The 25,091-nt window shown below is 45.8% G+C and overlaps 1 protein-coding gene across 1 annotated transcript in view; it reads left to right on the forward strand.

Annotated features, from left to right (window-relative positions):
• Window positions 1-999: 999 nt before the first annotated feature.
• LOC144495231 (uncharacterized) overlaps window positions 1,000-25,091 on the forward strand; it is a 137,996-nt gene continuing 113,904 nt past the window's right edge. Inside the window, exon 1 of the mRNA XM_078215298.1 lies at window positions 1,000-1,065. Coding sequence (XP_078071424.1) covers window positions 1,000-1,065 — 66 coding nt within the window. The remainder of the gene's footprint in view (window positions 1,066-25,091) is intronic.

A 25,091-nucleotide genomic window follows, 5' to 3' on the forward strand; every position in this document is an offset into this window, starting at 1 on the left:
GGTGGCATAATAGTCATATGATTGGATTAGTAACCACAGAATTGTTACAACACAGAATTTTGCCCATTGTGTCTACACCGGCTCTCCAAACGAGCATCATGACTGAATAGCACCCCCTTATCTTTTTCCCATATCTCTACACATTGTTTCTCAATTTAAATTCCATCATCTGCTGAGGTACGATTTGAACAAATGTCCCCAGGATATTAGCTTGGGCCTTTGGATTGCTAGTCTAGTGATGTTGCTAACACCTCCCCAGAGGCGCAGGCTGATGTTTTGAGGTCATGGGTCCAGATCACACCTTGGTAGCTGGTGGACTTCAAATTCAGTTGATAAATCTGTAGTAGTGATGAATACCATGACACCAATCTTGTTCACTAATGCCCTTTTAGGGAGGAAACCTGACATCCTTACCCTTTCTGGCTACATGTGATTTAAGATCCACAATAATTTGATTGACTCTTAACTTCCCTTTGAATGGCTGAACATGCCACACAGTTCAGGAGCAATGAGGGGTGTTCATCAAATGCTGGCCCTGGTTATGGCCACATCCCATGAAAGAATAAAAGAGTAGACAATGCTATCCACTCAGGACAGTGAGAATGAGCCAAATATCCCTGGGATGCAGAGAGGGAGGGAGAAAATGTCCTGATGGGTATCAGAGGGAGTTAGAGATTAAAAAAACATTCCTAGGGATTCAAGATAGAAAGCCATCCTGGGTTACAAAGGCTGTTAATGTTTCATTTCTTGGGTGCAGTTAGAAATGAATAGATTACATCTGAGGAGGAGGAGAAGGGAGTAGCAGCGACAAATTATACTAAATGGGAGATGGTTAGAAAAATACCACCCAGCAAATATATATTCAGTTGTTATTATTTTCTTTACAAATTTAAGAAATTAGTTCAGTGTAATTTAGGAAATGAAATTAAAGATTTATTGAGGAATAAACTAAGAAATAATTTCAGGATTTTGTAAAAGCCGAACATCTAAAACAAGAAAATGAAGAAAGTGACTCAAGCAGCAAATCTGGATAAATTGCTGGAAAACTTTGTCCTTCTGGAACAGGTAAGCAGATGAGGAATATTAATGGTTAACACTAGGGTGCGAGGAAATATGGTGTAAATCCAGAATGAGTTCAGGTTGTCACCTTTGGGACTTTTTTCTCGAGCGTAGGAGGCTGAGGGGTGACCTTATAGAGGTCTATAAAATAATGAGTGGCACAGATCAGCTAGATAGTCAATATCTTTTCCCAAAGGTAGGGGAGTCTAAAACTAGAGGGCATAGATTTAAGGTGAGAGGGGAGAGAAACAAAAGTGCCCAGAGGGGCAATGTTTTCACACAAAGGGTGGTGAGTGCCTGGAACAAGCTGCCAGAGGTAGTAGTAGAGGCGGGTACAATTTTATCTTTTAAAAAGCATTTAGTTACATGGGTACGATGGGTATAGAGGGATACGGGCCAAATGCGGGCAATTAGGATGAGCTTAGGGGTTTTTAAAAAAAAGGGTGGCATGGACAATTTGGGCCGAAGGGCCTGTTTCCATGCTGTAAACCTCTATGACCCCATGACTTTGCCTTGAGCAAAGAAAAACTAGGGAAAGGATCTCAGAGATATATAAAATGAGACTGTAGATGGTATTTACAATTTGGGTTTGCTCAACATGGAGAGAATCCTTTCTTAAATGTAATAGATTTCCTTTCATAAAATAGATTTCCTAAAAAAGGTGGGGGAGTAGCGATATTAGTTAAGGAGCATATTACCGCGGTGCAGAGGGTAGACAACTAAGAGGGGTCATGTACTGAGTCGCTGTGGGTGGAACTCAGAAACAGGAAGGGTGCAGTCACTATGCTGGGGGTGTACTACAGACCACCCAACAGCCCACGGGAAGTGGAGGAAAGGATATGTCAGGAGATTCTGGATAGGTGCAGAAAAAATAGGGTTGTTGTAGTGGGGGACTTTAATTTCCCTGGCATAGACTGGAAAGTGCTGAGAGCTGGGGGTCCGGACGGGGAGGAATTTGTAAAATGCGTACTGGAAGGTTCTTTGGAACAGTATGTAGATAGCCCGACTAGAGAGGGGGCTATACTGGACCTAGTTCTGGGATATGTGCCCGGTCAGGTCGTCAAAGTTTCGGTAGGGGAACATGTGGCAAATAGTGACCACAACTCTGTTAACTTTAGGATAGTAATGGACAAGGATGAGTGCTGTCCTACGGGCAGAGTGCTAAATTGGGGGAAGGCTGACTATAGCCGGATTAGGCAGGAATTGGTGGATGTTGATTGGGAGAGGATGTTCGAGGGTAAGTTCGCGTCTGGCATGTGGGAGTCTTTTAAGGAACTATTGATAAGGCTGCAGGATAGGCATGTGCCTGTAAAAAGGAAAGATAGGAAAGGTAGGATTCGAGAGCCGTGGATAACCAGGGAAATTGAGGATCTGATTAAAATGAAAAGGGAGGCGTACGTTAAGTCCAGGCAACTGAAAACAGATGGAGCACTGGAGGAATACAGAGAGAGTAGGAAAGAACTCAAACGGGGAGATAGAAGGGCAAAAAGAGGTCACGAGATGTTCTTGGCAGGCAGGATTAAGGAGAATCCAAAGGCATTCTATTCATACGTTAGGAACAAAAGAGTTGTCAGGGAGAAAATCGGACCTCTCAGGGACAAAGGAGGGGAATTATGCTCAGAACCCAAGGGAATAGGGGAGATCCTAAATGAATATTTTGCATCGGTATTCACGAAGGAGAGGGGCGTGTTAACCGGGAGTGTCTCGGAGGGAGGTGTTGACCCGTTAGAGAAAATCTCCATTACAAGAGAGGAAGTGTTAGGTTTTTTAGGGAACATTAAAACTGACAAAGCCCCAGGGCCTGATGGCATCTATCCTCGACTGCTCAGGGAGACGAGAGGTGAAATTGCTGGGCCTCTGACGGAAATCTTTGTCGCTTCTTTGGACACGGGTGAGGTCCCTGAGGATTGGAGGATAGCGAATGTGGTCCCGTTGTTTAAGAAGGGTAGCAGGGATAACCCAGGAAATTATAGGCCAGTGAGCTTGACGTCCGTGGTAGGGAAGTTGTTGGAGAGGATTCTTAGAGACAGGATGTATGTGCATTTAGAACGGAACAATCTCATTAGTGACAGACAGCATGGTTTTGTAAGAGGGAGGTCGTGCCTTACAAATTTGGTGGAGTTTTTTGAGGAAGTGACAAAAACGGTTGGTGAAGGAAGGGCCGGGGATGTCGTCTATATGGATTTCAGTAAGGCATTTGACAAAGTCCCACATGGCAGGTTGGTTAAGAAGGTTAAGGCTCATGGGATACAAGGAGAAGTGGCTAGATGGGTGGAGAACTGGCTTGGCCATAGGAGACAGAGGGTAGGGGTCGAAGGGTCTTTTTCCGGCTGGAGGTCTGTGACCAGTGGTGTTCCGCAGGGCTCTGTACTGGGACCTCTGCTATTTGTAATATATATAAATCATAGAATCCCTACAGTGCAGAAGGAGGCCATTCGGCCCATCGAGTCTGCACCGACCACAATCCCACCCAGGCCCTACCCCCACATATTTTACCCGCTAATCCCTCTAACCTACGCATCTCAGGAGTCTAAGGGGCAATTTTTAACCTGGCCAATCAACCTAACCCGCACATCTTTTGGACTGTGGGAGGAAACCGGAGCACCTGGAGGAAACCCACGCAGACACGAGGAGAATGTGCAAACTCCACACAGACAGTGACCCGAGCCGGGAATCGAACCCGGGACCCTGGAGCTGTGAAGCAGCAGTGCTAACCACTGTGCTACCGTGCCGCCCCATATAAATGATTTGGAAGAAGGTGTAACTGGTGTAATCAGCAAGTTTGCGGATGACACGAAGATGGCTGGACTTGCGGATAGCGAAGAGCATTGTCGGGCAATACAGCAGGATATAAATAGGCTGGAAAATTGGGCGGAGAGGTGGCAGATGGAGTTTAATCCGGATAAATGCGAAGTGATGTATTTTGGAAGAAATAATGTAGGGAGGAGTTATACAATAAATGGCAGAGTCATCAGGAGTATAGAAACACAGAGGGACCTAGGTGTGCAAGTCCACAAATCCTTGAAGGTGGCAACACAGGTGGAGAAGGTGGTGAAGAAGGCATATGGTATGCTTGCCTTTATAGGACGGGGTATAGAGTATAAAAGCTGGAGTCTGATGATGCAGCTGTATAGAACGCTGGTTAGGCCACATTTGGAGTACTGCGTCCAGTTCTGGTCGCCGCACTACCAGAAGGACGTGGAGGCATTGGAGAGAGTGCAGAGAAGGTTTACCAGGATGTTGCCTGGTATGGAGGGTCTTAGCTATGAGGAGAGATTGGGTAGACTGGGGTTGTTCTCCTTGGAAAGACGGAGAATGAGGGGAGATCTAATAGAGGTGTATAAGATTATGAAGGGTATAGATAGGGTGAACAGTAGGAAGCTTTTTCCCAGGTCGGAGGTGACGATCACGAGGGGTCACGGGCTCAAGCTGAGAGGGGCGAAGTATAACTCAGATATCAGAGGGACGTTTTTTACACAGAGGGTGGTGGGGGCCTGGAATGCGCTGCCAAGTAGGGTGGTGGAGGCAGGCACGCTGACATCGTTTAAGACTTACCTGGATAGTCACATGAGCAGCCTGGGAATGGAGGGATACAAACGATTGGTCGAGTTGGACCAAGGAGCGGCACAGGCTTGGAGGACCGAAGGGCCTGTTTCCTGTGCTGTACTGTTCTTTGTTCTGTTTTCATTCTTTAAAACTGGTAGTTTGACACACTCAAAACTGGATCAGGTGATTAAGCTGTGCTGTGGTATATATAATAAACTTACTGATCCCAAATTTAGAGCAATGAACTACTCTTGTAGGGATCAAGGACTGAAAAATTAACACTGCATTATTGTAACCATTCCAGCATAATTCTTGGGCAATAATTAACCCTGGTATTCCTTGAGTTGATAACATGAGAAAAGGGCTGATTTTAGTCTGATCACCTCATGAAGTTGATGTTTACAATTCCTTCTCACTGCTTTCCCAATGTATTCAAACACAAACTCATTTCAACTGCTGGATTTATTAGTGTGTCAGGACGCAATTACAGTCGGAATTCTACGATCTTATCCCTTCCCGCCCTGCTGCCAGTGAGATTGGAGAATTTGGCACTTGGCCAAAACTCCATTCACTGCAGCAGCAACGGAGAATCCCAGCTGTGGGTGAGGCTGGAGATTTTCGACGTACATCATTCAGATGTGATTTTAACTGTCAATGGCAGCAATAATGCCCATTCCCCAACCAGCCAGAAGAACCTGGTGGGAGAAAGGTCGTGGCCTAGAAGAGGCAATGATATGGTGAGGTTTTAACATTTGTTTCCCTGTGGACAAACCTACAAGGAAACCTTGAATATGTTATAATTGAGATCCTAAATGAATATTTCTCATCAGTATTCACTATTGAGAATAGCATGGATGTTCGGGAACTTGGGGAAATAAATCGTGATGTCTTGAGGAGTGTACATATTACAGAGAAGGAGATGCTGGAAATCATAAAGTGCATCAAGGTAGATAAATCCCCGGGACCTGATGAAGTGTATCCCAGGACACTGTGGGAGGCTAGGGAGGAAATTGTGGGTCCCTAGCAGAGATATTTGAATCATCGATAGTCACAGGTGAGATGCCTGAAGATTGGAGTGTGGCAATTGTTGTGCCTTTTTTAAAAAGGGCTGCAGGGAAAAAGCCTGGGAACAACAGGTCAGATCTGTGGTGGGTAAGTTGTTGGAAGGTATTTTGAGAGACAGGATCTACAGGCATTTAGAAACACAAGGACTGATTAGGGACAGTCAGCATGGCTTTGTGAGTGGAAAATCGTGCCTCACAAATTTGATTGAGTTTTTTGAAGGGGTAACCAAGAAGGTAGATGAGGGCAGTGCAGTTGATGTTGTCTACATGGACTTTAGCAAGGCCTTTGACAAGGTACTGCATGGCAGGTTGTTGCACCAGGTTAAATCTCATGGAATCCAGGGTGAGGTAGCTAAATGGATACAAAATTGGCTTGATGACAGAAGCCAGAGGATGGTTGTAGAGGGTTGTTTTTCAAACTGGAGACCTGTGACCTGTGAAGTGCTTCAGGGATCGGTACTGGGTCCACTGGTATTTGTCATTTATGTTAATGATTTAGATGAGAATATTGGAGGAATGGTTAGTAAGTTTGCAGATGACACCAAGATTGGTGGCATAGTGCACAGTGAAGAAAGTTATCTCCATTGCAACGGGATCTTGATCAATTGGGCCAGTGGGCTGACGAATGGCAGATGGAGTTAATTTAGATAAATGCGAGGTGATGCATTTTGGTAGATTGAAACGGGGCAGGACTTACTCAGTTACTGGTAGGGCGTTGGGGAGAGTTACAGAACAAAGAGACCTAAGGGTACAGGCTCATAGCTCCTTGAAAATGGAGTCACAGTTGGACAGAGTGGTGAAGAAGGCATTCAGCATGCTTGGTTTCATTGGTCAGAACATTGAATACAGGAGTTGGGACGCCTAGTTGAAGTTGTACAAGACATTGATAAGGCCACACAGAGAATACTGTGTACAGTTCTGGTCACCCTATTATAGAAAGGATATTATTAAACTAGAAAGAGTGCAGAAGAGATTTACTAGGATGCTACCGGGACTTGATGATTTGAATTACGAGGAGAGACTGGATAGATTGGGACTTTTTCTCTGGAGCGTAGGAGGCTGAGGGGTGACCTTATAGAGGTCTATAAAATAATGAGGGGCATAGATCAGCTAGATAGTCAATATCTTTTCCCAAAGGTAGGGGAGTCTAAAACTAGAGGGCATAGGTTTAAGGTGAGAGGGGAGAGATACAAAAGTGTCCAGAGGGGCAATTTTTTAACACAGAGGCTGGTGAGTGTCTGAACAAGCTGCCAGAGGTAGTAGTAGAGGCAGGTACAATTTTTAAAAAGCGTTTAGACAGTTATATGGTAAGATGGGTATAGAGGGATATGGGCAAAATGGGACTAGCTTAGGGGTTTAAAAAAAAGGGCGACATGGACAAGTTGGGCCGAAGGGCCTGTTTCCATGCTGTAAACCTTTCTGACTCTCTTGTTGTGGGTCATGGATGAGGTTGTCCTTGGTCAGGATAGAGACTGCTCGAGGCAAAACTGTTGATAAACTTTACCTTTTATTGAATATTATACTAACTTTACAAGGCTTAGCACAAGACTCTACAAAGAACTATCTCTGAGCATACTCTGTTGCCATGTGATCTTGTATATTTACTTATTTAACATTAACCCTGTCCCCTTACACTACATCACCTCCCAAGTCTCTGATTATATTAAATACATTCTTTACATTATTCCTACATCTCTCCTGAAGTCTCTGCCATCGTCCCTGGTTATGATGTGGAGATGCCGGCTCATACCAGATCATCCCTGGTTTACAGAGATAAGCTTTGTGGTGGTTTCACCAATCTCTGCAATGTTGTTCTCAGCTCTCTCAGAAGATGTAAAGGACTCAAGTTCTCCATGTTCTCTGTCAAGTATGGGAACCATCAGAGACCACCAGCTCTGTTCAGGTTGTCTTCCTGATCTTCTAAGTGTCTAGTCCATTCCATTGATGGTCTCCTAACAAAACTGGAGTCAATGGGAATCATGGGGAAAACCCTCTGCTGGTTGGAGTCAGACCTGGCACAAAGGAACATGGTTGTGGTGGTTGGAAGTCAATCATCTCAGTTCCAGGACATCAATGTATGAGTTTCTCAGAGTTGTTCCCCAGAAATGTTGGCGAGGTAAGAACTGAGGGAGATCAATATTAGTAGAGAAATGGTACCGGGAATGTTGATGGCATTGAAGGCAGATAAACCCCCAGGGCCTGATAATCTATATCCCAGAGTACTTAAGGATGTGGCTCTCGAAATAGTGGATGCATTGGTGGTCATCTTCCAGGATTCTATAGACTCTGGAACAGCCCCTGCAGATTGGAGGGTAGCGAATGTCACTCCAATATTCAAAAAGGGAGGTAGAGCGAAAACAGGGAATTATAGACCAGTAAATAGTCTCACAACACCAGGTTAAAGTCCAACAGGTTAATTTGGTAGCACGAGCTTTCGGACCGTTGCCCTTTTATCAGGTGAGACTCACCTGATGAAGGGGCAACACTCCGAAAGCTCATGTTACCAAACAAACCTGTTAGACTTTAACCTGGTGTTGTGAGACTACTTACTGTGCCTACCCCAGTCCAACGCCGGCAAGTCCACATCACAATTATAGACCAGTAAGCTTAACATCGGTAGTGGGGAAAATTCTCAAATCAATTATCAAGGACTTTATAGTGGAGCATTTAGAAAGCAGCGGCAGGATCAGACAGAGTCAGCATGGATTTATGAAGGAGAAATCATGCTTGACAAATCTGCTGGAATTCTTTGAAGATGTAACTAGTAGAGTTGACCAGGGGGAACCAGTAGATGTGGTATATTTGGACTTCCAGAAAGTGTTTGACAAAGTCCCGCACAAGAGATTATTGTGCAAGATTAAAGTGCGTGGGATTGGGGGAAGTGTATTGAGATGGATAGAAAACTGGTTGGCAGAGAGGAAACGAAGAATAGGAATTAATGGGTGCTTTTCAAATTGGCAGGCCGTAACTAGTAGGATGCCACAGGGATCGGTGTTGGAACCCCAGCTATTCACAATATATATTAATGATTTGGATGAAGGAACAAAATGTAACATCTCAAAGTTTGCAGATGATACCAAGTTGGGTGGGGGGGAGGGTGAACTGTGACGAGGATGCAAAGATCCTTCAGCATGATCTGGACAGGTTGGGTGAGTGGGCTAATCAATGACAGATGCAGTATAATTTGGATAAGTGTGAGGTTATTCACTTTGGAAGCAAAAACAAGAAGGTAGATTACTACCTGAATGGCTGTAATTTGGGGGAGGGGAGTGTACAGCGGGACCTGGGTGTCGTCGTTTACCAGTCACTGAAGGTAAGCATGCAGGTGCAGCAGGCAGTAAAGAAGGCAAATGGCTTGCGAGAGCTTTTGAGTACAGAAGAGGGATGTGTTGCTGCAATTGTACAGGCCTTGGTGAGGCCACACCTAGAGTATTGTGTGCAGTTTTGGTCTCCTTTTCTGAGGAAGGATGTTCCTGCTCTTGAGGGAGCGCAGCGAAGGTTTACCAGGGTGATTCCGGGGACGGCGGGGCTGATGTATGAGGAGAGATTGACTAGGTTAGAATTGTTTTCGCTGGAGTTCAGATGAATGAGAAGGGATCTCATAGAGACATATAAAATTCTAACAGGACTAGACAGGGTAGATGCAGGGAGGATATTCCCGATGATGGGGGAGTCCAGAACCAGGGGTTGCAGTCTGAGGATTCAGGGTAGACCATTTAGGACGGAGGTGAGGAGACATGTCTTTACCCAAAGAGTGGTGAGCCTGTGGAATTCATTACCACAGGAAGTAGTCGATGCCAAAACATTGAATGTATTCGAGGGGTGGCTGGATATATCACTTGGGGCGAATGGGATCAAAGGTTATGGGGAAAAAGCAGGATTAGACTATTGAATTGGATGATCAGCCAAGATCGTAATGAATGGCGGAGCAGACTCGAAAGGCCAAATGGCCTCCTCCTGCTCCTATCTTCTATGTTTCTATGTTGTGTCCTCGGCCCAACCATCTTCAGCTGATTCATCAATGCAATGGCAGAGGAACTGAATAGTTACTTTGCTTCAGTCTTCACAGTGGAAGACACAGTGGGATGCCACAGCTCCAGGAAACTCAGTGGACACAGGTGAGTGTAGTGGCCATCACTAAGGAGAAGGTTCTGGGGAAACTGAAAGGTCTGAAGGTGGATAAATCACTTGGCCCAGATGGTCTACACCCCAGGGTTCTCAAAGAGATAGCTGAGGAAATTATGGAGGCATTGGTGGTGATCTTTCAGGAATCACTGGAGGCAGGGAAGGTACTAGAGGATTGGAAAGTAGCGAATGTAACACCGCTGTTTAAGAAGGGAGGGAGGCAGCAGACGGGAAATTATAGGCCAGTTAGCCTGACTTTGGTCATTGGCAAGATTTTAGAGTCCATTATTAAAGATGAGATCGCGGAGTACCTGGAAGTGCACGATAAAGTAGGACTGAGTCAGCACGGCTTCGTCAAGAGGAGGTCATGTCTGACAAATCTGTTAGAGTTCTTTGAGGAGGTAACAAGGAAGTTAGATAAAGGAGAGCCAGTGGAAGTGATTTATTTAGATTTCCAGAAGGCCTTTGACAAGGTGCCGCATAGGAGACTGTTATTGAGTCATTGAGTGTCTTTAAGACAGATAGGTTCTTGATTGATAAGGGAATCAAAGGGGTTATTGGGAAAAGGCAGGAGAATGGGATGAGAAAAATATCAGCCATAATTGACTGGTGGAGCAGACTCGATGGGCCAAGTGGCCTAATTTTGCTCCTATGTCTTATGGTCTAATAATCTTCCTTCCATCATGAGGTCAGAAGTGAGGATGTTTGCTGATGATTACTTAATGTTCAGCACGTTTGTGACTCCTCACACTGAAGCAGTCTATGTCCAAATGCAGCAAGACATGGACAATATCCAAGCTTGGGCTGACAAGTAACATTCATGCTACACAATGCCATGCTGGAAAGCAAGAACCAAGCAGACGGCTAGGGATCTCTAAATGATTCGAGGAAATGATTTCAAACTGCATTACTGGTGGTACCACTGACTGTGGTATCATTTATTTCCATCCAGTTAGTGAAAAAGTCTCAGACCTTTTCGACCTCAAGGGGAAGATGTTCACATCCCGTAAATGGATTTAAAAAAATCAAATGTGCTTCTATTTCTTCTTACTGTTTCAATTTCAGTCTCTAAAAGATAAGATCACGGAATCTTGGAATAGTGTATTTTCAAAAACCTGGCCTTCATAAATCCAGACTGATTCACCTGGCTGGTGTTCTGGTAAATCATGTCCGCTATAGAATTGATTATAGTTTCTTTGCACATTACCTATCCTCTTTCTCCTTTACTCTGTCTGCATCTGCTGCTTGGACATAGCATCAGCATGTGTGGAAGAAAAGGAAGTTGAGTCTGTAGTCCTCTTCCCATTAGATGTTTTGACAGAATAACCATTCTGGAGTAATATGGAACTCAAATGCTGAAGTGCTCTGACGAAGAGTCATCCTGACTCAAAACGTTGACTCTATTCTCTTTCTACAGATGCTGTCAGACCTGAGTTTTTCCAGCATTTTTTGTTTTTGATGCAAAATGTCTGTTCAACTCTTTTGCCATTTCCTTGTTCCCACATAGTTTATCTATTAGCTTGTGGGTAACTGGGTAAACTAGTCGTGTGGACAAATCCATAGGTTTGTGGGAACTGCTTGAAAAAATCATTTTGCAAACAAAGATATTTATAGATATCTAAATAGATATTCTATAGATCTAGAATGCTACATGGAGCAAAACTTAGTTCCGTGTAATTTACTGACAGCTTCCGAGATGGGACCATGAAGACGTTTAAACTTCAGTCCATCTGGAGTAGTCATCAACAACGATGAGGAATGTCTTCCCCTTCAGGTCGAAAAGATCTATTCTGAGATGTTCTCATTAATTGGATGGAAGTAAAGATACCATCAGCGGCACCACAGGTGATACAATTTGAAAAATATTTCCCCTAATGATTTTGAGCTTCCTGGCCACCTGCTTGGCTCCAGCCTGACACTTTGCAGGTATATTCGATGAAAGATCTTGAGTCTGAGGACCCCAAGCATGATCAATATTTGATCATAAAGGAGTAAGCCATCCATGACCAACAATATCTTCATTGCTTGACATATTGCTTCAGGATGAGATTATTTGGAACATATTCTGGACATTCATGTCGTTTTCCAGAATTTTAGCACCTTCTTCAACAGCTAATTCTTTCTTTTGAATTTCATCTAGCCTCTGTGTTGTTGCTGGTAGAAATTTTGTGGTCTGGGAGGTATACGATTCCACATAAAATTTATATCCTCTTGTTTGGGATTTTCAACAGGAAAGCTTGACAATGCATCTGCTGTTGTTTGTTGTTTTCGTTGGACATATTTGGTTGTGTCATCAAATTTCATGAACCTCAATTGAAATCTCTGGACTCATGGTGGCACCGTTGCTAATTCTTTAGCATTTAATAAAGTTTGTGGTCTGTCTCAATGGTAAACATTAGGCCTCAGACTTAGTCAGCAAATTGGCAGAGGGCCATTTTGCTGCTAATGCCTCTTTTGAGATTGCAAAGTATACTGGCGTACATTTACCATCTCTGAATTTGAAAGAATACTGCTCCTAATTCAGTTGGTGATACACTTGCAGCAATGACTGTAGGCAGTTCTGGATCACAATGAGTCAATGCTGGAACTCGACCATTTCACCCACCATGTAATCAGGATGGGCAAGGCTCCGACAACAGAAATCTCCGTTGACCTCAGGTGGGAATTCCCGAGCCCAATATGTCTGGTGAAATGACCTAAGCAATTGTTACAGTTATTCACTTACATGTGTCAGACTAGGTAACACTTTCCTATTTTGATTTGATTTGATTTGATTTATTATTGTCACATATATTAGTATACAGTGAAAAGTGTTGCTTCTTGTGCACTATACAGACAAGGCGTACTGTTCATAGAGAAGGAAAGGAGAGAGTGCAGAATGTAGTCAAAGCTAAAGTGTAGAGAAAGATCAATTTAGTGCGAGGTAAGTCCATTCATAAGTCTGATGGCAGCAGGGAAGAAGCTGTTCTTGAGTCAGTTGGTAGATGACCTCAGACTTTTGTATCTTTTTCCCGATGGAAGAAGGTGGAAGAGAGAATGTCTGGGGTGTGTGGGTTCCTTGATTATGCTCGCTGCTTTTCCGAGGCAATTGGAAGTGTAGGCAAAGTCAATGAATGGGAGGCTAGTTTTCGTGATGGACTGGGCTTCATTCACAAGCCTTTGTAGTTTCTTGCGGTCTTGGGCGGAGTAGGAGCCATACCAAGCTGTGATACAACCAGAAATAATGCTTTCTCTGGCGTAAAAGTTGGTGAGAGTCATAGCGGACATGCCAAATTTCCTTAGTCTTCTGAGAAAGTAGAGGCGTCGATGGGCTTTCTTAAGTATAGTGTTCACATTGAGGGACCAGGACAGGTTGTTGGTAATCTGTTCACTTAAAAACCTGAAGCTCTTGACAATTTCTACTTCGTCCTGATTGATATAGACAGGAGCATGTCTCCACTAAGCTTCCTGAAGTTGATGAATATCTCCTTCGTTTTGTTGACATTGAGGGAGAAATTATTGTTGTTGCACCAGTTCACCAGATTCCTTATCTTATTCCCGTACTTGTCATTATTTGAGATCCGACCCACTATGGTAGTATCATCAGCAAACTTGAAAATCGAGTTGGAGAGGAATTTGGCCACACAGTCATAGGTGTATAAGGAGTGTAGTAGGGGGCTGAGAACACAGCTTTGTGGCGTACCAGTGTTGAGGATGTTCATGGAGGAGTTGTTGCCTAACTTTACTGATTGCAGTCTGTGGGTTAGGGAGTTCAGGATACCGTTGCAGAGGGAGGAGCCGAGCCCCAGACCACGGAGTTTGGAGATGAGTTTTGTAGGAATAATGGTGTATTCCTACAAGCTGTAGTCAATAAATAGGAGTCTGACATAGGTGTCTTTGTTATCTAGGCGTTCCAGGGTTGAGTGCCGGGCCAGGGAGATGGCATCTGCTGTGGGCCTGTTGTGGCTGTAGGCAAACTGTAGTGGATCCAGGCAGTCCGGAAGGCTGGAATTGATTTATGCCATCATTGGCCTTTCGAAGCACTTCGTAATGATGGAAGTCAGAGCTACAGGATGATAGTCATTAAGGCACGCTGCTTGGCTTTTCTTTGATAACGGGATGATGGTCATCTTCTTGAAGCAGATAAGGACCTCAGATTGGTGTTAAGACAGTTTAAAGATGTCTGTGAATATCCCCGCCAGCTGGTCCATGCAGGATCTGAGTGTTCATCCAGGTACCCCATCCAGGCCAGTCACTTTCCGTGGATTGACCTTCGAGAAAGCTGCTCTATTTGTTTGACTATTCCCATAAAATGTTGAATCTTTGTAACATTTTGAGATAATCAAGCATATTTGATTGCCTTGCTCTTTTGGGGATCAGCCATGATGCCTGAAACATGAACAATATGTCCAGAAATGTAGGCTTGGATTCTCCCAGCCCCTTGCGCTACTGAAATAGCGCAGCAGGCCAGAAGACATCAGCAGCGGCCGTTTCGCAGGTTTCACCCTGGCCGCCCGGGCTGCCACGCATCTCCCTGGCGCTCTTTATCAGTGTTTCAATATGATTTGTGGGCCCAGGATGGTATTCTCCAGACCCACTAACAGTACTAGTGGTTCCCTCCAGCAGTGTTTACCACTGTTCCCCACTAACAGGGAACAGGCACTTGACCCCACTGAGGGAAGAGGCTATTGAAGTCTCCTAAGGAGGTCAGGGGTGGTGAGGGAGGGTTGTCCCTTAGGCAGTGCCAGCCTGGCACCCTGGCACTGCCCAAGGGGCAAACTGGCACTGGGCACCTTGGCACTTTCCACTTGGCAGCGGATAGTGCCAAGGGGTGGGGCCAGAGGGGGACAGGGCCTACTTGGGGGGTCCTGCTGCCACTTTGCAAGTGGTGGGGGAGGGAGGGAGTGAGGGCTATCAGGGTTGGCCATTGGGGTGGGGTGGGTATTGGGGCGAGGCATTGGGGTGCGGGAGGGGTCGGGGCTGTCCGGGGGAGGGCGTGGAGATTGGGTCTGGCCAGAAGGGGAACATAAAGGCTGACCTGGGGAGGTCGGGACGGCCAGTAATCAGGGGATGGGAGGGTCAGAAGGCCAGCAATCAGGGGGTTCCGGGGCTGGCTAGCGTTCGGAAAGACCAACGATTGGTAGACTTGCAATGGGGAGGCGGGCCACTCCGCATGCTCCAATCTCTGCTCTGACAGATCGGTTAAGGCACAATGGCCCGCATGGCGTTATGCTGCTGGCCTCTTGGGCGGTAATACACTCTGGCCCCTACTTTTCAGTGTGAATCATATTGAGGCACTCTGCAATGCTCAAAGTGTCGGAGATTTGCTCTGGTAAGTATGATAAAAAAGCTGGCGTGAATTACTCCCATCCCCTGTCCAGAAGCGCCCCGATCTCCAGCCCCCTCCCCCAGCAGTGACGATCCCCCCCACCACCACACGCCCCCCGGCAGACCTCTCCCATGGGAGGCAGACCACCATCACACCCCCTCGCCACCCCCCCCCCCCCCCCCCCCCCCCACCCCAGCCTGCCCCAATCGCTGGTCTCCCTCCAGTCCCAAATGGATCCAAATGGCAGAGTGGCAGCGGGACCCTCCCACCCTCACCGATTGCTCCTAGGCCCCACCCCCAATAGGCTCCCGCCCCCTTGGCATGGGCACTTTCCCCCTTGGGCAGTTCAGGGGGCACAGGCTGGCACTACCAGGGTGCCTGTGCCAGGAGGCACCATTCCCCCTGCCACCCGATCCCCTGGGGGACCCCGATTCACTCCAGCGGGGTCGTCCCACTAATTCTCTGAAAGTTGGGAGCTACTCTTAACCCCGCCGGAGTGAAATTGCACTGGCAGGGTGGAAGATGCTATCAGGTCTGGAGACTTCAATCCCGGGCCCAATTATCACATGTAAATAATATTACAAATAAATTTAAAGTATTACCTGGTCGTCGCCCCCCCCCCCGGTTTCCTACATGGTCCCCGACTGCGCCTGATTTCCAGAGGTGGGAGATGTGCAAGAGTCAGAAACCCATGCGCGAATCCTGTGAATCTGTGCATGCGTGCACCTTCCAACCGAACCCGCCAAAAAAATAGAGGTCGGAATGGGAGAATCGCCCCCAACATCTTTTAAATGGTGTGATGAATGTAGTTAGTAATTTTGGTTCCTTGTTCAACAGTTGTAAAAATGGTCCTTTTTGCTCGTGTTACCAGACTCACAGCCACAGATACCACTGGCTGAATGGGCCTTTCCACTGTTGTTTAACTGTAAGGTCAACACAGATTTGTATTGAGCTATTTGGTTTTGGTACTGGAACCATACCTAAACACCAACTTGTAGGTTTAGTTACAGGTGAGATAACTCCTTGGTGCAACAGTGATTCATCTTGTTCCGCCTTCTGTAAAAGTGGGGGTGAAGCTTTCCTTGGGGTGAATGAGCTGGTTTTACATCTGGTATCAATGTGATATATAGGTTGTTTTCAGCTTCCCCTGACCTCAAAATAAGTTTGGAAATTTTGTCCAGAATTCTTCTGTGTTTTACATGGCTTTGAAATTTGTCTATTTATAGATGAGTTGGAGATCCGTGCAAGCTTTTTGGTTTTGGTTCATGTACGATGTTTCTGTGATTTTTTTCCTTTGTATTGAAGTTTATCCTTCAGTTGAATGCGTCCTGGATTGTAGAGTCAAATGGTCGTTGCCATTGTTCTGTGTCTGAAAAAAACTGAAACACCTGCTCCAGAGACTAGTTTAAAGTTTGTTTTATGTCCATTGACCATAATGCCTGTACTTTCCCATTACATCCTGTCATGTCTCTCAAGACATTACAGAATCTCATGTCTACAAGACATAACAGACTACAAGATGAAGGCATGAAAAATCACCGGCTCCAAACCGGGCATTCTACGCCCGGTTTGAGCAAAAAGTCAGCGAGAGCACGCCCTCCACCCTGGAAGAACCTGTATCTGGGGTCACCATTGCAGATGTCAGAGCAGCCTTCTCGAAGGTAAACCCACGGAAAGCAATTGGCCCGGATGGGGTACCTGGATGAGCACTCAGATCCTGCGCAGATCAGCTGGCGGGGGTATTCACAGACATCTTCAACCTCTCTTTACAACAATCTGAGGTCCCTATCTCCTTCAAGAAGATGACCACCATCCCGGTATCTAAGAAAAACCAAGCAGCGTGCCTTAATGACTATCGGCCGGTGTCTCTGACATCCATCATTATGAAGTGCTTCGAAAGGTTAGTCATGGCACAAATCAATTCCAGCCTCCCAGACTACCTGGATCCACTACAGTTTGCCTACCACCGCAACAGGTCCACAGCAGACGCCATCTCCCTGGCCCTGCACTCAACCCTGGAACATCTAGATAACAAGTACACCTATGTCAGACTCCTATTTATCAAATAAAGCTCAACCTTCAACACTATTATTCCCACGAAACTCATCTCCAAACTCTGTGGCCTGGGCCACGCATACCGGACATTCTCTCTTCCACCTTCTTCTGTCGGGAAAAAGATACAAAAGTCTGAGGTCATGAACCGACTCAACCGACTAGAGTATAAAAGCTGGAGTCTGATGATGCAGCTGTATAGAACGCTGGTAAGGCCACATTTGGAGTACTGCGTCCAGTTCTGGTCGCCGCACTACCAGAAGGATGTGGAGGCATTGGAGAGAGTGCAGAGAAGGTTTACCAGGATGTTGCCTGGTATGGAGGGTCTTAGCTATGAGGAGAGATTGGGTAGACTGGGGTTGTTCTCCTTGGAAAGACAGAGAATGAGGGGAGATCTAATAGAGGTGTACAAGATTATGAAGGGTATAGATAGGGTGAACAGTGGGAAGCTTTTTCCCAGGTCGGAGGTGACGATCACGAGGGGTCACGGGCTCAAGCTGAGAGGGGCGAAGTATAACTCAGACATCAGAGGGACGTTTTTTACACAGAGGGTGGTGGGGGCCTGGAATGCGCTGCCAAGTAGGGTGGTGGAGGCAGGCACGCTGACATCGTTTAAGACTTACCTGGATAGTCACATGAGCAGCCTGGGAATGGAGGGATACAAACGATTGGTCTAGTTGGACCAAGGAGCGGCACAGGCTTGGAGGGCCGAAGGGCCTGTTTCCTGTGCTGTACTGTTCTTTGTTCTTTGTTCAAGATCAGCTTCTTCCCTGCTGCTGTCAGATTTTTGAATGGACTTACCTCGCATTAAGTTGATCTTTCTCTACACCCTAGCTATGTAGGGGCAAGTAGACGGCACCCTAGCCAAGTAGGCGGCACGGTAGCACAGTGGTTAGCACTGCTGCTTCACAGCTCCAGGGACCTGGGTTCGATTCCCGGCTTGGGTCACTGTCTGTGTGGAGTTTGCACATTCTCCTCATGTCTGCGTGGGTTTCCTCCGGGTGCTCCGGTTTCCTTCCACAGTCCAAAGATGTGCGGGTTAGGTTGATTGGCCGCGCTAAAATTGCCCCTTAGTGTCTTGAGATAGGTAGATTAGAGGGATTAGCGGGTGGATATGGGGGTAGGGCCTGGGTGGGATTGTGGTCGGTGTAGACTCGATGGGCCGACTGGCCTCTTTCTACACTGTAGGGTTTCTATGATTTCTATGACTAATGACTGTAATACTACATTCTGCACTCTCTTGTTTCCTTCTCTATGAACGGTATGTTTTGTCTGTATAGCACGCAAGAAACAATACTTTTCACTGTATGTTAATACATGTGACAATAATAAATCAAATTATATCAAAGAATGGTACTTCATTGTCTTTTTGTACTTCAGTTTTATGAATGCTAGATGATTTAAACTGTTTCTCCATCAATTTCTGTGCTATGAGCTTTTTTCTGTGGTATACAAATTTAATATCTTCCCTCCTCTTTCTGGAATGGCATTCTGCTTTTGTGGCAGGCATTCTTTGTGCCAGTGCAATCTTTTGCGATCACAACAAGAACACTAAACAGTGCCAGCCACCAGGCCCTCCTTGCTCTTTCTTTGTTTTTGAGTATGTGTGCAGCTGTTTCTGTGCCCGACAATTTATACTGTGCCAGTTGTTTTTCTTCACAAAATCTCCATTTTCACGAATAGCAATAACTTGCTCAATGATGCCCAGTTTGAGTTCTGCCAGGGTTGCTCAGCTCCTGACCTCATTGCATCCTTGGTTCAAACATCGACAAGAGAACTGAGCTTCAGAGGTGAGGTGAGAGTGGCTGCTCTTAGAATCATAGAATCCTGACATTGCAGATAGAGACCATTCGGCCCATCGAGCCTGCATTGACAACAATCCAACCCAGGCCCTATCCCCGTAATCCCACATAAAAGTTTATTTATTAGTCATAAGTAGGCTTACATTAACACTGCAATGAAGTTACTGTGTGAAAATCCACGAGTCGCCACACTCCGGCGCCTGTTCGGGTACACTGAGGGAGAATTTAGCATGGCCAATGCACCTAACCAGCATGTCTTTAAGTCTGTGGGAGGAAGTTGGAGCACTTGGAGGAAACCCACACAGACATGGGGAGAACATGTAAACTCCGCAATCCGGGAATCGAACCCGGGTCCCTGGAGCTGTGAGGCAGCAGTGCTAACCACTGTGCCACCGTGCCACCCAGGGTATATTTACCCTGTTAATCCCCTTGACACTAAGGGGTAATTTAGCATGGCCAATCAACTTAATCCGCACATCTTTAGATTGCTGTGAGAGCAAATGATTGCACTGGCGCGAAGAATACCTTACATCAAAACTGCATTTGACCGAGTATACTTCAAGGAGCCCGAGGCAAAACTGGAGTCAATGGAAATCAGGGGTAAAACTCTCCACTGGTTTGAGTCACAACTAACACAAAGGAAAATAGTTGCAGTCGTTGGACTTCAGTCTTCTCAACTCCAGGTCATCACTGCAGTATTTCCTCAGGGTTGTGTTCTAGGTCCAACCATCTTCAGCTGCTTCATCAATGACCTTTCTTCCATCATAAGGCCTGAAGTGAGGATGTTTGCTGATGACTGCACAATGTTCAGTACCATCAGTGACTCCTCAGATACTGAAGCAGTCCATGTCCACAAGCAGCAAGACCTGGACAATATTCCTGCCCCACAAGTTCTAAACAATGACTGTCTCTAAGAGTGAATCTAACCATCGCCCCTTGACATCCAGTCGCATCACCATTGATCAATCCCTCACTATCACCATCCTAAGGGTTACCATTGATCTGAAACTGAACTGGACTAGCCATTAAACACTTTGGCTACAAGAACAGGTCAGAGGCTAAGAATTCTGTGGCGAGTAACTTACCTCCTGAATCCCCAAAGCCTATCCAACATCTACAAGACAGAAGTCAGGAGTGTGATGGAATACTCTCCCTATCCTGGATGAGTGCAGCTGAAACAGCACTGAAGAATCTCAAAACCATCAAGGACAAAGCAGCCCCCTTGATTGGCACCCCAAACACTTATATTCATTCCCTCCAGCATTGGCAATAGCAGCAACGTGTACTATCTACAAGATATACAAGGCCAACATATCCGGCCATCTCATCATATCAGGCAATGGGACCCCATTTGAGAACCTCTCTGGCTATGTTGAGGGCATCCTGAAATCCATTGTACAAGGAATCCCCAGCTTCTGTCGCGACACTACGGACTTCTTACAGAAACTCAGCACCCATGGAGCAGTTGAACCAGGAACACTCCTCGTCACAATGGCCGTCTCGGCACTCTACACCAGCATCCCCCACGACGACGGCATTGCTGCAACTGCCTCAGTTCTCAACACCGACAACTGCCAATCTCGAGATGCAATTCTACAACTCATCTGCTTCATCCTGGTTCAACAACAGTTCTTCATCCAGACACACGGAACAGCCATGGGGACCAAATTCACACCTCAATATGCCAACATCTTCATGCACAAGTTCGAACAAGACCTCTTCACCGCACAGGACCTTCAACCGATGCTATACACTAGATACATAGATGACATTTTCTTCCTTTGAATTCATGGCAAGAATCACTGAAACAACAACATGATGACATCAACAAGTTCCATCCCACCATCAGACTCAGCATGCACTATTATCCAGAATCAGTTGCATTCTTGGACACACGGATCTTTTGATTTTTTTTTTGATTTGATTTATTATTGTCACGTGTATTAACATACAGTGAAATGTATTGTTTCTTGCGCGCTATACAGACAAAGTGTACTGTTCATAGAGAAGGAAACGAGAGTGCAGAATGTAGTGTTACAGTCATAGCTAGGGTGTAGAGAAAGATCAACTTAATGCAAGGCAGGTCCATTCAAAAGTCTGATGGCAGTAGGGAAGAAGCTGTTCTTGAGTCAGCTGGTACATGACCTCATACTTTTGCATCTTTTTCCTGATGGAAGAAGGTGGAAGAGAGAGTGTCTGGGGTGCGTGGGGTCCTTAATTATGCTGGCTGCTTTGCCGAGGCAGCGGGAAGTGTAGACAGAGTCGATGGATGGGAGGCTGGTTTGCGTGATGGATTGGGTTACATTCACGACCTCTTGTCGTTTCTTGTGGTCTTGGGCAGAGCAGGAGCCAGACCAAGCTGTGATACAACCAGAAAGAATGCTTTCTATGGTGCATCTGTAAAAGTTGTTGAGAGTCGTAGCTGACATGCCAAATTTTTCCTTAGTCTTCTGAGAAAGTAGAGGCGTTGGTGGGCTTTCTTAACTATAGTGTTCACATGGAGGGACCAAGACAGGTTGTTGGTGATCTGGACACCTCATGATGCTCCACTTCTCCAGCCTCCACCCTAAACACGTTAAAGAAGCCATCCCCTACAGACAAGCCCTCCGTATACACAGGATTTGCTCAGATGAGGAGGAACGCAACAGACACCTACAGACGCTGAAAGATGCTCTCGTAAGACCAGGATATGGCGCTTGACTCATTGATCGACAATTCCGACGCGCCACAGTGAAAAACTGCACTGTCCTCCTCAGAAGACAAACACCAGACATGGCCGACAGAGCACCCTTCGTCATCCAGAAGCTCTGACATCTTCTTTGGAGCCTTCAACATGTCATCAATGAAGATGAACATCTTGCCAAGGCCATCCTCACACCCCCACTGCTTGCCTTCAAACAACCGCGCAAGCTCAAACAGACCATTGTTCACAGCAAACTACCCAGTCTTCAGGAGAACAGCAACCACAACACCACACAACACTGCCACATGAAACTTTGCAAGACATGCCGGATCATCAACACAGATGTCATCATCACAGAAAGAACAAAGAAAATTACAGCACAGGAACAGGCCCTTTGGCACTCCAAGCCTGCACCGACCATGCTGCCCGACTGAACTGTATTTGTCAAGACACCCCTTAAAAATCACTATTGTATCCGCTTCCACTACCTTCCCCGGCAGCGGGTTCCAGGCACCACCACCCTCTGTGTAAAAAACTTACCTCGTACATCTCCTTTAAACCTTGCCCCTCGCATCCCCTGTTTTAAACCTATACCCCTTCGTAATTGACTCCTCCACCCTGGGAAAAGCTTCTGACTATCCACTCTGTCCATGCCCCTCATAATCTTGTAGACTTCTATCAGGTCGTCTCTCAACCTCCGTCGTTCCAGTGAGAACAAATCAAGTTTCTCCAACCTCTCCTCATAGCTAATGCCCTCTGTGCCAGGCAACATCCTGGTAAAACTTTTCTGTACCCTCTCCAAAGTCTTCACACGTGAGAACACCATCCACCAGGTACATACTCATGTGACTCGGCCAATGTTGTCTACCTCATACGCTGCAGGAAAGGATGTCCCAAGGCATGGTACATCGGCGAGACCATGCAGACGCTACGACAGCGGATGAACGGATACTGCTTAACAGTCATCAGGCAGGAGTGTTCCCTTCCTGTCGGGGAACACTTCAGCAGTCAAGGGCATTCAGTCTCCAATCTTTGGGTAAGCATTCTCCAAGGTGACCTTCAAGGCACACGACAACACAAAATCCCCGAGCAGAAATTGATAGCCAAGTTTCACACATATGAGGATGGCCTCAACTGGGGTCTTGGGTCCATGTCACACTATGTATAACCCCCACCATTTGGCCTGGGCTTGCAAAATCCTACTAACTGTTCTGACTTGAGACAATTCACACCTCTTTAACCTATGATTATTCCTTTCTCCACTTGCATTGTCTGCACCTGTAAAGATTCGATTGCCTGTTAAGACTCGCATTCCAACCATTATCTTGCAATTGAGTCTTTGTCTATATATGCCCTGTTTGTGAACCCAACTCTCCACTCACCTGATGAAGGAGCTGCGCGATACCAAATAAACCTGTTGGACTTTAACCTTGTGTTGTAAGACTTCTTACTGTGCTTACCCCAGTCCAACGCCGGCATCTCCACATCATATCTACAAGATAAACAGCAGGAACTCATCCAGGCTTCTTAAACAGCACATTCCAAATCCATGACCACGACCATCTAGAAGGCAAAGACAGCAGGTTCATGGGAAAACCAGCACATTGGTTTTTGCCTCCAAGCGACTCATCATCCTGACTTGAAAATATATTTCTGTTCCTTTACTGTCACTGCAGAACCCTGCAGAACCAGAAATCTTCAAACCAACTGCTAGTGACAGCTGGTATACTTGGCTGCCACTGTTTGTCGATGGTGAGGGGAGTGAATGTTTGTGGAAATGGTAACAAAAAAGTGGTCTGCTTTGTCCTGGATAGTGTTGAGCTTCTTGAGTGTTACTGGAGCTGCATTCACCCAGGCAAGTGGAGAGTATTCCATTACACTCCTGACTTGCGCCTTGTAGACAGTGGACAGGCTTTGGGGAGTCAGGGGGTGAGTTATATGCCACAGTATTCCTAATCTTTGACTTGCTTGAGTAGCCATAGTATTTATATAGCTAGTCCAGTCCAGTTTCTGGTCAATGGTAACCCTGAGGATGTTGATAGTGGAGGATTCAGCAGTGGTAATGTAATTGAATGACCAGGGGTGATGGTTAGACCCTCTCTTGTTGGAGATGGTCATTGCTTGGCCCTTGTGTGGTGCAAATGTTACTTGCCACTTGTCAACCCAAGCCTGGATATTGTCCAGGTCTTGCTGCATTTGGACATGGACTGCTTCAGTATCTGAGGAGTTTTGAATGAAACTGAACAAGGTGTGGTCATCAGCCAATATTTGCACTTTTGACCTTATGATGGAAGGAAAGTCATTGATGAAGCAGCTGAAGATGGTTGGGTCTGGGACACTATCCTAAGGAACTCGTGGAGTGATATCCTGGAGTTGAGATGATTGACCTCCAGTCACCACAACCATCTTCCTTTGTGCCAGATATGACGTCCCTGATTCCCATTGATTCCAATTTTGCTAGGGTTCCTTAATGCCACACTCAGTTGAATGCTACCATGATGTCAAGGGCAGACACTCTTATGTCATATAATTTATGAGCAAAGTACTGAGGAATCTGAAACAAAAACAGAAAATGCTGGAAAATCTCAGCAGGCCTGACATTTGTAGGGAGAGACTAGAGCCAACATTTCGAGTCTGGATGACTCTTCGTCAGAGCTCACCTCATCTCTGGCATTCAGCTGTTTTGCCCTTGTTTGAACCAAGACTGTAATGAGGTCAGGAGCTGAATGATCCTGGCAGAACCCAAACTGAACATCTCTGAACAGGCTATTGCTGACTTAGTGCCGCTTGGTAGCACTGTTGATGACTCCTTCCATCACTTTTTTAAAGTAAAATGTTTAACGTTTATTTATTCGTCATAAGTAAGGCTTACATTAACACTGCAATGAAGTTACTGTGAAATTCCCCTGGTCGCCACAAGCTGGCACCTTCTCGGGTCAATGCACCTAAAGCACGTCTTTCATCACTTCACTGATGATTGAGGGTTGACAGATGGGTAAATGGCTGGATTGGATCTATCCTGTTTCTTGTGTACAGGACATCCCTGGGAAATTTTTCTCATTTCTGGATAACTGCCAGTGTTGTAGCTGTACTGAAACAGCTTAGCTAGGGGTGCAGCAAGTTCAAGTCTTCAGTATTGCAAGAATATTGTTGCTATTATTGTAATGATCTCATTCTTTCTTTATCTCAAGCAAGCCTGGTTAATTTGACTTCTTTTGAAACATAAGTACATTTGGACTGGGAAAGGGGATCCATTTTAAATTAACTTGGTTGATACCAACCGAGGAGGTTGAATAAAGAAGAATTAGTTCATCCCTCCTCACCTGGGAGCATAACAATTTGGAGGTATCTTGCCCAAAGTCTGAACAAATTGGGAGACCTCGCCCAGGGACTGTACATAACAAGTTCCAAAGTTTGCTCATTTTAAAAATCTTTTATGTTGAGTGTTCACC

This window comes from Mustelus asterias, chromosome 6, assembly GCF_964213995.1.
Source record: "Mustelus asterias chromosome 6, sMusAst1.hap1.1, whole genome shotgun sequence".
Lineage (NCBI taxonomy): Eukaryota > Metazoa > Chordata > Chondrichthyes > Carcharhiniformes > Triakidae > Mustelus > Mustelus asterias.